Source organism: Triturus cristatus, chromosome 4_1, assembly GCF_964204655.1.
Source record: "Triturus cristatus chromosome 4_1, aTriCri1.1, whole genome shotgun sequence".
In the NCBI taxonomy this organism is placed as follows: domain Eukaryota; kingdom Metazoa; phylum Chordata; class Amphibia; order Caudata; family Salamandridae; genus Triturus; species Triturus cristatus.
Genome location: NC_140585.1, coordinates 1104961782 through 1104975002, shown reverse-complemented (window position 1 = coordinate 1104975002; position 13221 = coordinate 1104961782). Strand labels below are relative to the sequence as shown.

At 44.5% G+C, this 13221-nt stretch overlaps 1 protein-coding gene across 1 annotated transcript in view; it reads right to left on the bottom strand.

Annotated features, from left to right (window-relative positions):
• LRRK2 (leucine rich repeat kinase 2) overlaps window positions 1-13221 on the bottom strand; it is a 1602077-nt gene that overhangs the window by 807428 nt on the left and 781428 nt on the right. Inside the window, exon 30 of the mRNA XM_085654107.1 lies at window positions 7799-7926. Coding sequence (XP_085510233.1) covers window positions 7799-7926 — 128 coding nt within the window. The remainder of the gene's footprint in view (window positions 1-7798; window positions 7927-13221) is intronic.

Genomic DNA, 13221 nt, shown 5'->3' with positions numbered 1-13221 from the left:
CGAAATTCTCACTGAGGAACTAGAAATGTAGTGGGAGGAAAAAGGCTAGTCAGGCTTTAAGAAAATGAAAGGGGACTTAAACATGGATGGCTGATCCATCAGACAGAAAAAAGCAGATAAGGTGGCCAAATAGCCCCTCACACTTCCAATGATGCATCCTCTTTCAGAGAGAAAAAGTGCAAACTTTAGTACTTGGGATAGTTTAACCTGCAAGGAATCTAAACTGTTGGCTGCACACCAAGCAACAAAGTTGCCCTATCTGCCAGAGTATAGCGACTTAGTGGAGGGGTGACGCACAGACAATATAACGTCTACCACCTACAGTGGCAGCTGGAACAAGCTCAGCTGTCCCCAGTCACTCTCTAACTATGTAGGTGGAGGCGTCGGAAATTAGGGTGTAGAATCAGTCTGCAGCCCCCAACCGAGAGACAAGGCCCAGCGTGAATTGCATAAGGAGCATGGAATACGTGGAGATGAGCAGGAGGTCTGCATACCACACCCTTCTCTACCAATCCGGGCCATTAGAATAACTTGGGACCGTTCTTGGCAAATCTTCCTAAGAACCCAAGGAATCAAGGGTATGGGGAAACTCTAATGCAGCTGAAAGTTCCACCTCAACTCAAAAGCATCCCCCAAGGCTACCCTCAACAGATGTTATAGGGAGCAGAATTGCTGGCACTGAGCATTTTCCAAAGAGGAGAATAAATCCATCTGAGGAGAGCCCCACTAGGGGAAGATGTCCTGGACTACCTAAGATAGAAGACACCACTCATGATCAGCAAGATAACGCAGACTCAGACTGTCAGTTCTGACATTCAGACCCCGCAAGGTGACTGGCAGTGAGCCAGATCCCTTGGCGGTGTGCCTAAGACCACAGTCTCAGAGCTTCCAGACAAAGGATGGTAGACTCTGTTCTCCCTTGCTTGTTCACATACTACATAGCAGTCATGTTGTCCATCAACATCTGGGCGGCTCGCCCTATGATGGAGGGGAAAAGGGCCTTGGGCACCAGCCGAATTGCCCGCAACTGTAGCAGGATGATATGAAGGACCTGCTCCTCCAGAGACCAGAGGCCCCTGATCTCCAGATCCTCCAAATGAGCTCCCCACCGCAGGGTGGATACATCTGCCACTACCGTAGTCACAGACGGAGGAGTGAAGGCAATCCTCCTAGGTCAGGTTTGCCTCATTCACCCAGCATGCCACGTCTGCCACAGGGTTGAGGAGATCATGATGGAGTCCGACAGCTCACCATCGTACTGCAGGGCCCTCGTATTCCAACGTCTGTCGGTTACTAGGAGAATGCAAGAGGTCAGCAGACCTAGGAGTTGTAAGACCCTCAGGACTGGAACTTTCACAAATGACTGGAAAGATGGAAACATTTCCTGGATATTTGAGAACTTCTGTAGAGGAAGGAAGGCGCGGAGAAGGGTGGTGTTCAGTACCGACCGTATGAACTGGAGTCATTAGGAGAGCCACAGATGACACCTGGGCTCATTGATTCGAAAGCCCAGGATGAACAACAGGGACGTGCCGATCACATTCACAAATCAACTCTGCAGAGCACCATAAAGCCACTGTAAAATACTGCAATCTACGCATAACCGATCGCAAAATGCAACCCTATTAGCATTCACTCCTCCAATGCTACAATTAGTTTCTAAACCGCTGGAACTCCATCAATCCTCCAAGTGAGCCATGGGCACATGGGGTGTGGATTGGGTAATTTCTAAGTAGGACACCCTAACTCCCTCACATCAGTGGAAAACCATCTGACGTGCTTCCAAGTTGATGCAGCATTTTGGGCCAACCCTCTTACCATTCGTCCTGCGATGGACCTTTTATTATCCGACTGAGAGGTGATGGAAGTTAACATTACGTCAATCAATTACAATTAACAGTGTAACCCATTTGGCTACACAATAAGGACAAGGAATCTGTAACTATGGTTAGGAAGATTCATTACAAGTTAGCAATCAAGTTAATGTACACAGATCTTAGCTAATAAATACAGAATAACAACTGGGAAACCTAACTGCCTAAAGAACTTTAGGCGTACCAGTATTAAAAAAAGAAGAAATTCAGTCACAGAAATACGAAAGACTAGTAGTAATATCTGGTGCTCAGAGAACAGCTTCTGGTATTCTCTTCTACACACTAGTAAAGTCTAGAATCATCTAAGCTAAAGCCCCAGTTAAGAGACTGTTAAATCTGAACAATCTCAAAAATACAGAATAAAGAAGTACATAGAAGTTTGAGAAGTAGGGGAAGGTGTCAGCATTTCAGAAGCTCCGTCAAGAGTCTTCCTGGGTCAGGGACTTTGAATATTTCGCCTACACCGGATTCAGCAAGAATCAAAAGGTATAAGCATAGAGGTCTGAACCTTTCAAAGTCCAGGAAAAAAAGAGTTGTAAGGGTCTAGAAAGGTTCTGAAAGTGTTTTGGGGCTGTTCTGTGTTAATACTAGGTGATAACACAAGAGTCTCTTCAGCAACATCCCTCTTTATGCATCATCAGAGGTTCAACTGTCTTTCTTTATTGTCACGTTGTAGACTGATACATCTGCAATGTATTCCCACACTGAAAACGGGAATGACATCGTCCTTACTCACTCAGACCATGTTCTAAAATTGCTAAAGAGTATGTTACTTACCTTTGGTAACACCTTATCTGGTAGAGACAAGATCTAGCCGCAGATTTCTTACTTTTGAATTATCCCCAGGCGCCAGACTGGATCCGGAAATCTTACTACAGCATTACATCTGCACATCAGTAGAGGGCGTCGAATGACTCAGTAACAACATCTTCCACTGGATGTAATGTCAACAGAGTCCATATAAGCTCTTCCCTGATGCGATCAGTTTCTTCCACATCTACTTTCCGCACTAAAACGCTGGTCCAGGATTTTAGATTTGACTTCAGTTCTGAACGAGGTCGCTCTAAGCCATCTTTGGTGCCTTAAGATCAATGTGCCGGCTAGTTGTCTGAAGCCTGTGGTGGCTATATACATGATGCAAACAATAACCTCAGCGGCTGTGCACTCTCCTTCTGTTAATATCTTCTTGACTTCCTGCCTTATATCCTCGGGGATGAGATCCAAATTGGCACCAATATTGGACCACATCTGGCAGTCATAAATGCCAAGAATCAACAAGGCGTTAGCGCTCGCACAGTCATGGCAGACATGGTGGAAAAATGCTTGCTAATACTATCGAAGCGGCGCCCTTCCTCGCCAGATGGTGATGTAATGCACGGCGAAGGATTTTTTGCCCTCCTCTGTGCTGCCGGATGTATATTATAATCATCCCACTCACCTGTAGCTGGTGGAGGGTCCAGAATTTTGCCCTCTTCAGCCCCATCCTCAATAGAGGCTGGACCGTCCCTAGGGGGCGCTGGTATGAGGCGACAAGACGTCATTCTAGGAGTGGGAAGCGGAGGTAATGTTGGTGTGAAAGGTACCACAGGTGGTGCTGGTCTTGAGGTTGCGGGAACCGTTTCCTATAATCTGTTAACATAGCTTGCAAGTCCTGGATCAAAGAGGGTTACATCTGTGTAGAATCTTGTCTAGGAGGGTCCATATAATATCTATACGGTTGGTGTGGCTTTGGAGAAACATGGTAATAATGCTGGTAATATTGCTCCTCATCATAATAGTCTTCGTTCTCCTCTTGACATTTTAGGTGTAAGGCTGAGGGACTATGACTTGTCCCAAACGGACTGTGGTTGTCCGTTTCTTCCATGTCCAGCAAGCGACTAGGGGGCAAAGGTGAGACTTTGCTTGGTGACATGATCTCAGGTCGTAGAGATGCCTTGTCCATCTTCGATGCTGTGGTAGCATCGACGATACCGTTGTCAGCAAGATCTCTTTAGAAGCCTTCATTGATGATGGCGGTGTCATTGCCGGATGTGACGCAGACGGGTCCACAGTCAACGGGATCATCGTTGGCGGGGGTTTCATCTTCGACGGTGGTGGAGTGGATGCTGTCAGCGTAAATGAGATCTTCGTCAATGGTATAATTGTCCTCGAAGAAATGGGAGCACTGATGGCTATGGTAGATGATGTTGACTGTCTCGACTACAAGAGGGTTTGAGTTGTTGATTCAGAGAGGGATTTCTGAGAGGATTTATGCCTCAATAAGCCTGGCGATCAGGCAGATGCATGTTATCCTTTCTTAGAAGTAGTGGAATACGACAACAAGGCTGGCTCTGAGGAGATTTTCCTACGTTTCTCCTTTTTAAGAGTGTCTTTAGTCTGATGGGAAGTGTTTTGATGTTTCTTAGTTTCCTCAGAGTTACTTTCAGGTGACCTGGATCTCTTGCGATACTTGGAAGAGTTGTCGCTCTCTTCATCAGAAGATGTTTTCTGCATCTTTTTAGGCCACAAAAGTAACCTGCCCTCTCTATCGTTCAGGGTCTTGAAGGAGAAAGTACGACATATTTTGAACTGTTTTTCCTCATGCTTTGGGTGGCGGTAGTAGATGCAGTCTCTGTGTGGGTCTATATAAACCCTTTTTTTCCCACAGGTCTTGCACGGATGAAACAGGCCTTTCTTGTCAGAAATGGTATCTTTCAAGATGAAAAGAGCTGTTTAGAAAAAGAAGAAGAAACTGTGCAGAGATCAGGGAGACTCCTTTCCCAGGAGACGTGTGGTGAAAATCTGAGGAACTCAGCCACTCTTGGGAGTGTTCTGGAGGGTGCTACTGCCTGATTGCTCGTAGTTCAACTTCAGTCCTTTTTGTTTTATAAAGGACATAGATAGGCTATGAAACTAAAGGCCTACTGCCATTGTAGCCTATAATAGCTTTAGATTACTGCTTGATTATAGTACTGTGGGACTCCCACTTCGATGATAGGGAGTGATTCAAGCTTGTGAATCTATGAAAGATAACCCAGTACTGAATAAGGAAGCACCCTGGCACTTTGCAATGCAGAATCGTAAGGGGAGGCGGGGGTGGTTAGGGAGTGAAAAGCAATGAACACGCGGCGGTCTCTCCAGGACACAAGCAAAAGCACAAGAACACCAACAAAAACACACTCTGTCCTAGAAGAGAGATAGGAGAAATGACTTACTATAGATAGGAGCTAACTGGGGCTTTAGCTTAGAGGATTCTAGACTTTACTAATGTGAGAAACCTGATAAAAGAAGGTATAAAAAAATCTAAATAAATAGGTACGACTGAACAGTTATGATCAGGTAGTCGAGAGACAATTGAAAAGAAAACTGCAGGGGAGAAACAACTCAGCTAGGATAGAAAATAAAGGCTAACATGGATGACTGTAAAAAAGGTCGAGGTAAACAAGGCCAAAACAGGGGAGACCCAATCAGATAGCTAGTCCCCATCTTAAAAGAAAGAATAGCAGACGCAAAAGAGATCTGGCTGAAGCAGCGGACAAAAAATAGAGAACACAGTATGGGAAGACCAACGCCACAAGTGAAGGTCCAACCAAAGAACCAGCGTAAAGAACCGAAGTGACAGATGGAGAGGCAGGGCCTACAACCTAACAAGCGTGAAGGCTAGAGCAAAAGAAGCTCATATTGACACAAAACAAGCCGTGCCTGGCCAACAAGGCAGGTAGTATCATAAGTGAGGATCCTGACGTCACCCAAGATCCTATTTGGTATGCTCATAAGTACCAGGGAAAGGAAACAATCAATCAATCAATCAATCAATCAATCAATCAATCAGGGGTTTGTGGGGGTGCAGCTCTGGATCAGTCGAAGAGCCAGGTCTTGGGGTTCTTCCTGAAGGTGTGCAGAGTGGGGGACCATCTGATGTTGACTGGGAGCTCGTTCCAGGTCTTTGCTGCAATGGAGAAGAAGGCTCTTCTGCCTGCTCTGGTTCAGCAGATGCGTGGGGTCTCTGCCTGCCAGGGCGAGGTCGGCAGAGCGGAGGTTCCTTTTGGGTACGTGGAAGGAGACTCTTTCGTTGAGGTATTTGGGTCCGATGTTGTTGAGGGATTTGTAGGCGTGGGTGAGTAACTTGAAGGTTACTCTCTTCTCGATGCGGAGCCAGTATAGGTCTCGTAGGTGCTGGGTCATGTGCTCGTGTCGTGGGGTTCCGAGGACGAGTCTGGCTGCGGTGTTCTGGATGGTTTGGAGCTTGTGTAGCAGGGTTTTATTAATTCCGGGTTATGAGTTGGTGGGTGACGGTCTTTCTGCATTTGGGGGGGGGGGTCCACTTGAAGGTCTTGCGAAGGATGCAGAGGGAGTTGAAGCAGGTGGAGGCGACGGCGTTGATCTGGCGGGTCAAGGTGAGGGAGGAGTCTAGAATGATGCCGAGGTTCCGGGCATGGTACGTCGGGGTGGGTGGGTTTCCGAGGGTAGGGGGCACCAGGAGGGTGGCCCCCCTGGGGTGCAACTGTATCCACGTTCGCAATAAGTGAAGAAAACTACCCAGAAAGAATCCTAAGGGAACACACCAACCTCTGCAAGAATCACCTCAGAGAGGGTGGTCAAGGAGCCCATGTCTGAAAAGAAACAGAAGATGAAAAATAGCCATAAATCGCCAAAAAGTTGCAGAAGGCACGTCTGAAGAACAGCCAGGCCAGCAACAAAAGGTTGGGGTTGGTATCGACGGTGTCATGGAACGTCTCCCAACCAAAAGTGAAAAGCAACAGTAGCTTCGCGCAAGGCAGATTAAAACAGGCCATGCAGAGGCATAGAAGATAGAGGGTTGGGCGAGTAGGCCACCCAAACTAAGATACGGACAAGGTATGTCCGCAAGGAGCGTAAGAGAATCTACGAGTCTTTGCATTGTCTCTCAGAAAAAAACTATTATCAAGTGGTAGTAATAATGCAACAAAGCGAACACAAAGAGATGATGGACGGTGTGCTGAAACTTTTCAGACACTCATCCCCAGTCACTGATCCTTGCTGAATCAATCATCGTTCTTTAGCTCACATCACCACCTCAGTTCAGACCCAACTATATACAAATCAGTCTTGACCCTGTGCCTCATGGGAACAGTCCAGCCCGAACTGCCAAGCCAGGTCTTCCTTGAACCAGAAAAAAGGATCCTGGGACCGGTTTCGGGGTAACACCCCTCATCGCCAGGCTAGCTTGAATCCAGTGGCAAAGTTAGCAAGGTTCCCACATATGGGCATAGCCCGTCAACTTAGGGCAAACAAAGCAAACACAAAGAGATGATGGACCCCCAGTCACATATCTGGGTTGAATCCACCATCATTCTTTAGCTAGAACTTTTTTGAGATAACACAGGGGAATTCCATATGTCATAAACAAAGGGCATCTTCCACCAGACTTGTCAGTCTGTGTAGTCATTGCAGATAATTATGCCACATGTCTTGTATTTTTAACAGTTATGAAGAAACCCAAAACATCATTTAGAATAGGCAGGTTTATCCTGTTGAGGTCTGTCCCAACACTTTTTCTCTTGTTCTTGAATCTCAACAGTTTTAGGATACATTGTAAGGATTTCCCCAAAATGTAGTACAATTTATTATTTTCAAAAACCTTTCTAATTAGAAGTAAAAATTAAAAGGTTCTATTGTGTTCAGTGGTGCAAAAAAGAGGAAGGGAGATTCATGTGCAAGGCAAATATAGTATATCACCCCTGCCACAAAAATTGCTCTGTCCGGGGCACAGCTTGTCATCTCTGGCACGCCTGGCAGTCTTTTTTCTACAATACTGAAAATCTAAAAGAAACTAATAACGTTCATGAAATTATCAAACATACTTAGACTTTCAGTGTATGACATATCCAGTAGATCACAATATTTCAATGTATACAAAGGCCCCCCGCATCAAATTTGCTACAGGTAAATTCACAACCGAATACCTTGATATTAAATAGCCAGGGCTTAATAGAATCCACTTCTGCCGATCCTTTGCTGAGGTCATACACAACCAGGTACAATGCTCGCTGAGTCATGAAATGGGGATGAGCGCTGTAGAACTCTTCTTCTCCTAACCAAAAGATAATTGTTAAACTTCAATTATTAGTCAATACCAAATGTGAGGAAAAAGCACATGTCATATTTTGAAAACACTTTCCATAGTGTATGTATATATCATTACTTTCACCACGCGTACCACTACAATTTTGCTTTTCATGGCAACCTAAAACTGACCATCCTTAAAACTTGTTCCTAATCATCTGTTAAAAGTTTTTTTTCCACCTTATTGGAGCCATAGAACAAACGTTAGTTACAGGTTATTTTAAGCACATTAGCAGAAGTAATTGCACCACATAACATCCTGATCCCATGTATTTCTTTCAGCAGTTACAGAATAAGTATGATGAATCTTGGTGGTAATTTGGAAACCATACCCTTGCAGACAGTTAGGTGCCACGCCGTTCCTGCAGGCTGTGTCTACCCCCACTCCAAGAATGCTCACTTGCCTTATTATTTTCGTGGCACACCACTTTGGTGAAAGTTCTTCAGTTGACATGTAAGAGCATTTTTCACAAATGTGATGCCAAGAGGGCCACCATATATTCATTCTGGCTGCAGTCAGCTTAAGCGTCACCATTGGAAAACTAGCAGTTCCGTCACCCCTAAATGAGGTAGGGAAAAGTGCATTTGGTGCATTGAAAGACATGGTGATTTACTCACGGTCTGTCAAACCCCAAAATGACCAGTAAGACTTTAAATACCTCCAATTTATCATGCGCATTTGGATGATTCAGAAAATGTGTACTAAACAAAAATCAGAGCCTGATTACGATTGGTTTGCCAGAGACCTTGCATTCCAGAACATTCACAATTTTGAGTCAATGGTAAAGAGCAAATGCTACAATAATGAATGCTAATCCAAAGCCCTATATAAATGCCGAACAGGGATCACTCAGCTCTGGGTTTCTCCAGCTAGCCTCAGAAGTTACTTACTTGCAATCCTAGTTCTTCATATTAATCTTAATCGGTGTGGCAAGCACTGAATTGTCTCACATGCAGGATCCGAAGCAGATTTTCGAAATTTATATACACATATTTATCCTGAAAAGCCGACTTTTCAAAAAAGAAAATTAGAATTAGACGCTCATCCGCAGGATATGTTGGTCAGATTTTATTTCATTAGAAAGGCCAGTTCAAACGTTAAAGTAACTGGCATGAAGACATGCGGGTAGAAATAACTTTCACAATAATTTTCAAAGAAAAATTTAAAAAAAAACAATGGTAATGCAGCCAGATAGGCTGCAGTCACCGGAAAACAGTAAACCGTAATTGCTACTTTCATGAATCTTCCCCAATATTATCCTATGATTCCATGTCAGTGGCAGTTATATCAAGTTCATTTTCACACAGACCTTGGTACCTGCCTAACAGGCAATCTCTGTTCTGATATTGTCACCATGATGGAAGGAGGGTTACATGAAATTTCAGTGGTGATTCCCTTGAAAGAGAGATCCAATTGATTGCAAGCAACTTTTCCTTCCCTTGCAACAGATCTTCAGTTACAATTGTAAGCACTGAATACAGTATCAAACCCATTTCTTGAAAAGTAGTGGGAGCAGTTCAGTCTCTATTCTGAAAAAAAAACCTTGCTTCTTAAGTGACTAAGGACGAATCCACTAAAGTGAGTTGAGTGGATTGTTGATATTGTTTTATTGGCATAGCTGATGTGTAAACCTAGGCGGTGCAAATGGATAAAACCTTGAAGTAAGAAAGGACTATATGTATCATGCACTTTACCGTTCGCAAACTTCTACATTCGCAGAATGGGGCCGTTTGTGACCTGTAAAGGGTATTTTGGTATGTATGAATTCCAATTTGCAATTCGGTACCATATTACCGAATCACAATTTGGAACTGCGAAAACATACAGATTCAGTATTAGTAAGGGGCTTGTTTAGGGAGTCCCTTCCTAATACTGAATGGCAGCAGTATGTAACTATGTTTTGCAACCGAAATGTAGTCACAAAACATTTGCATTTTATCACCTACTTCAAGTAGGTGGTAACCCATTCGCAAATGGGAAGGGGTCACCAAGGGATCCCTCCCTGTTTGTGAATGGTAGTGAAAACCAGCCATGGACCACTACCTACTCTTAAAGAATAACAGAAAAATTTAAATTTTTGTTTTTTAAACACATCCCGTTTTTCTGTAAGGAAAATGGGCTGCATTTAAAAAAAAAAAAAAACGTTGCTTTATTCGAAAGCAAGCCATCATCCCTGTGTTTTAGTTATTCTACAATCGCTCGCAAATTGCCACCTACCTCATTAATATTAATGAGGTAGGTCAATTGCTAGCCACTGGGAATTGCTAAATGTAACTCATGGAGTTCTATACATTAAGAATGGCGATTACCTGGGGGGGGCGTGGTTTGGACGCCGGTGAAGATAGCGGCGTGAGCCCTTGTCTCCTTCCGTGGAAATGCCAGAAATTGTATTTCCACCCTTTTCCTGCACTGATCGATATCATACCTGTATGTAACTGTGTCGGAACAACCGAGGAACGCAGCGGCATCAGATTGAAGTGCTCCTGGGCTCTACGAGTGCAGCTTCTCTGTCTCTATCCTTCGCCGACCGGTACTCGAGTCAGCCATACGCCAGGCTGCATCGCGCTGCATTGTGCTGATGATGGATCCCGAGCGTGAGTGCCTTCATGCCACTGAACTTTCCCCGATTGAGTGAATGAGCGGTAAATGAGCAGCCCCGGGGATCGCTTCATCACAAGCAACAAGCAGCAAGCAATCATAGACCTCCAGCCTCAAGAACTGTACAGTAAGATCGTGCGCTCTAGCATTTAAAATGGTGGCTGTACCCGCATCGTTTATCTGAACCAACCCCTCATCTAGAGCTCCTCTGCGCTCCACTGCAGCCTCAGAACTGATCTGTTACTAAGCATATAAGCGGTATATCTGTTCTGCCAAGCACAATTAACAAGCACGATTAACACCGAGTGAGGTGTAGTATACGCATGTAATGGCGGCTATATTGGCGTGATAATCGGCACGGAAAATGCAAAATCATCTAACCGACTTCGCGCTTGAATGCCCGTAACGTCTGTAACAGAATAGGCTTGGTCATATTGAACAAACAAACTACGCAGCACCTTATGAACAACTTTTGAGGGGAAGGTGATGCAATGGAATGCATGCATGTTTCTTGACCTGCAGTCGGGCACCTGACTTTAAGATGGCGGCTATCATAGGGAAGTACTAGCATGTCAGTGACGAACCTGAACCTGTACCTCTAAAACAACCACATGGTCAGAGCCAACCCAAATATCCTCTGAACCACTTTCAAACTTTCTTAAAATGGTCACTTGGTAATGCACCTCAAGTTAATGCCCTAAAGAGATCTCCTACACTTTAAATAAAATCCACCAGCTGCAGCTACACGCCTGACCCTGACATGGTTCCCCTGGTAACACTCTAGAGGAGTCTGAGGCTACGCTGTGTACTACTGCATTCTATGTGCATTTTGAAGGTCTTTGTGCATACAGCATACGCTACTCGCTATATTCGCTATACTCATTATGCATCAGCGCTGTGTGTGTTGCGGTGCGCTGTACACTGTGTCTATTATACGTTTTCAGCAATCCACACTGTAGTTGGTTCAGTCAACAAGTACAGGTGCTGCTGCAACCAATCTAAATAGAGCAATCAGTGCATGTGCCTGCGCTTTTACTAGTGCTTGTGCTGGTACTAGGCATTCATATCAAGTCCACCAACCACTCTGTACCAGCAACTCTGCAGAGAAACAGCAACCAACTAAAAATGGCTGACAAGGAGGCTAAAAACCTCAAGAGACTTAAAGCCGATCCTCCAAATCCAGCTAGCTGGGGTTCATGATCTCGCAAAATCAACAAAAGAAGAAATCTCTGCGATTAGACAAGATATTAGAGTAACAAATGTCAGATTGTCTGAAACAGAGAGCAGAACTAGCCAGCTAGAAGACACCCAAACTAAAGTATGTAAATCCCTCAAAAACCTAACAATCACAACAGACTCTTTAACGAAACGCTTGTCAGGGCTCGAGGACAGGAACAGAAGAGGGAACCTAAGAATTTTTGGAATACCGGAAGGAGAGGAAGATCCTTCAGGCTCATGCATTGCCTTCTTGGAAAACTGGTTCGCGCAAGCCACTAACTTGTTTTTTTAGCAAACCGCTGGAATTTGACAGGGCCCATCGGGTCCCAACTAGAACTGTAGCAAACCAGAAAACACCAAGACTAATTGTATGCAAACTCCTCCGCTACCAACATGTAGAGCAGATTCTTGCCTTTATGCGCAAAAAGAACCATATCCTGTGGAAAAACAGCAAAATCTTCATCTCTCAAGACTACAGCAAAGAAACTGTGGACACCAGGAAAGGGTTCCTAGCACTTCGACCAAGACTATGAGCCTTGAACTAACAATTTGCGTTCGCGGGTCCTGCAAAATTTCGTGTAATAATTCAGGGGTCCCGCACTTCTTCACAGACCACCTACAACTAAAAAGATTCCTCGATGGACCAGACCTCGAGCCCCTCCACTACAGGCTCTTAGGCCACTTAACCTAACTTGTTGCTTTGATGTGATGTAATGTTCACAAGTATTTTCTATTCTTAAGCAGGTTGTTTCCTTTTGTACATCGTTGTTTGTTCTCACTTGACTTCTAGCCTATATTGGCCTCTATTGAACCTGTCCTTTATTGAACCTGTCCTTCACATTGGTCTTAAGCACAGGTAACCTGATATTCAGGTAACTATAGTGATGGGTACTGCGCAACATTTGCTTCACTCTGTGTCACGCGGTTAATTTGCGTAATGCATACACAATGGTGCGCTAATGTGTACACAATAGTACGCTATGTATGCTCTGTATGCTATATACGTAATGTACGCTATGTATTGCAATGATCTATATCACAATCTAATGCACTCAGTTCTCAGTTTTCAGCTATTAGTTCCTAGACGCTGAAGTCCATTACTTCTTAAGTCACACAATGGTCACATGCGACCAACACACTCTTGTCTGGCTCCCATGGGAGGGGAGCTCTCTTCCCTTGTCACCATCCCTGTTATCCACATTCAGGGGTGGGTGGGAGGGTTAGGGATGAGGGGGGTGGGGTTAGGGTTTTGGTTCCTGTTTTCCTTACATTATTTTTCATTACTTACTGTGTTTTTCGTGTTGTTCATAATTGTTTTCCTTGCTCAAGTGCCTTGCCTATCTCTTCAAGTGATGATCTCTGCAATGAGTCCCGCAGTGACAGCCTCACACACACAGGTGTTGCCAAATTGTATGTGAAGCACTATAGACGTGACATATCTTCTTA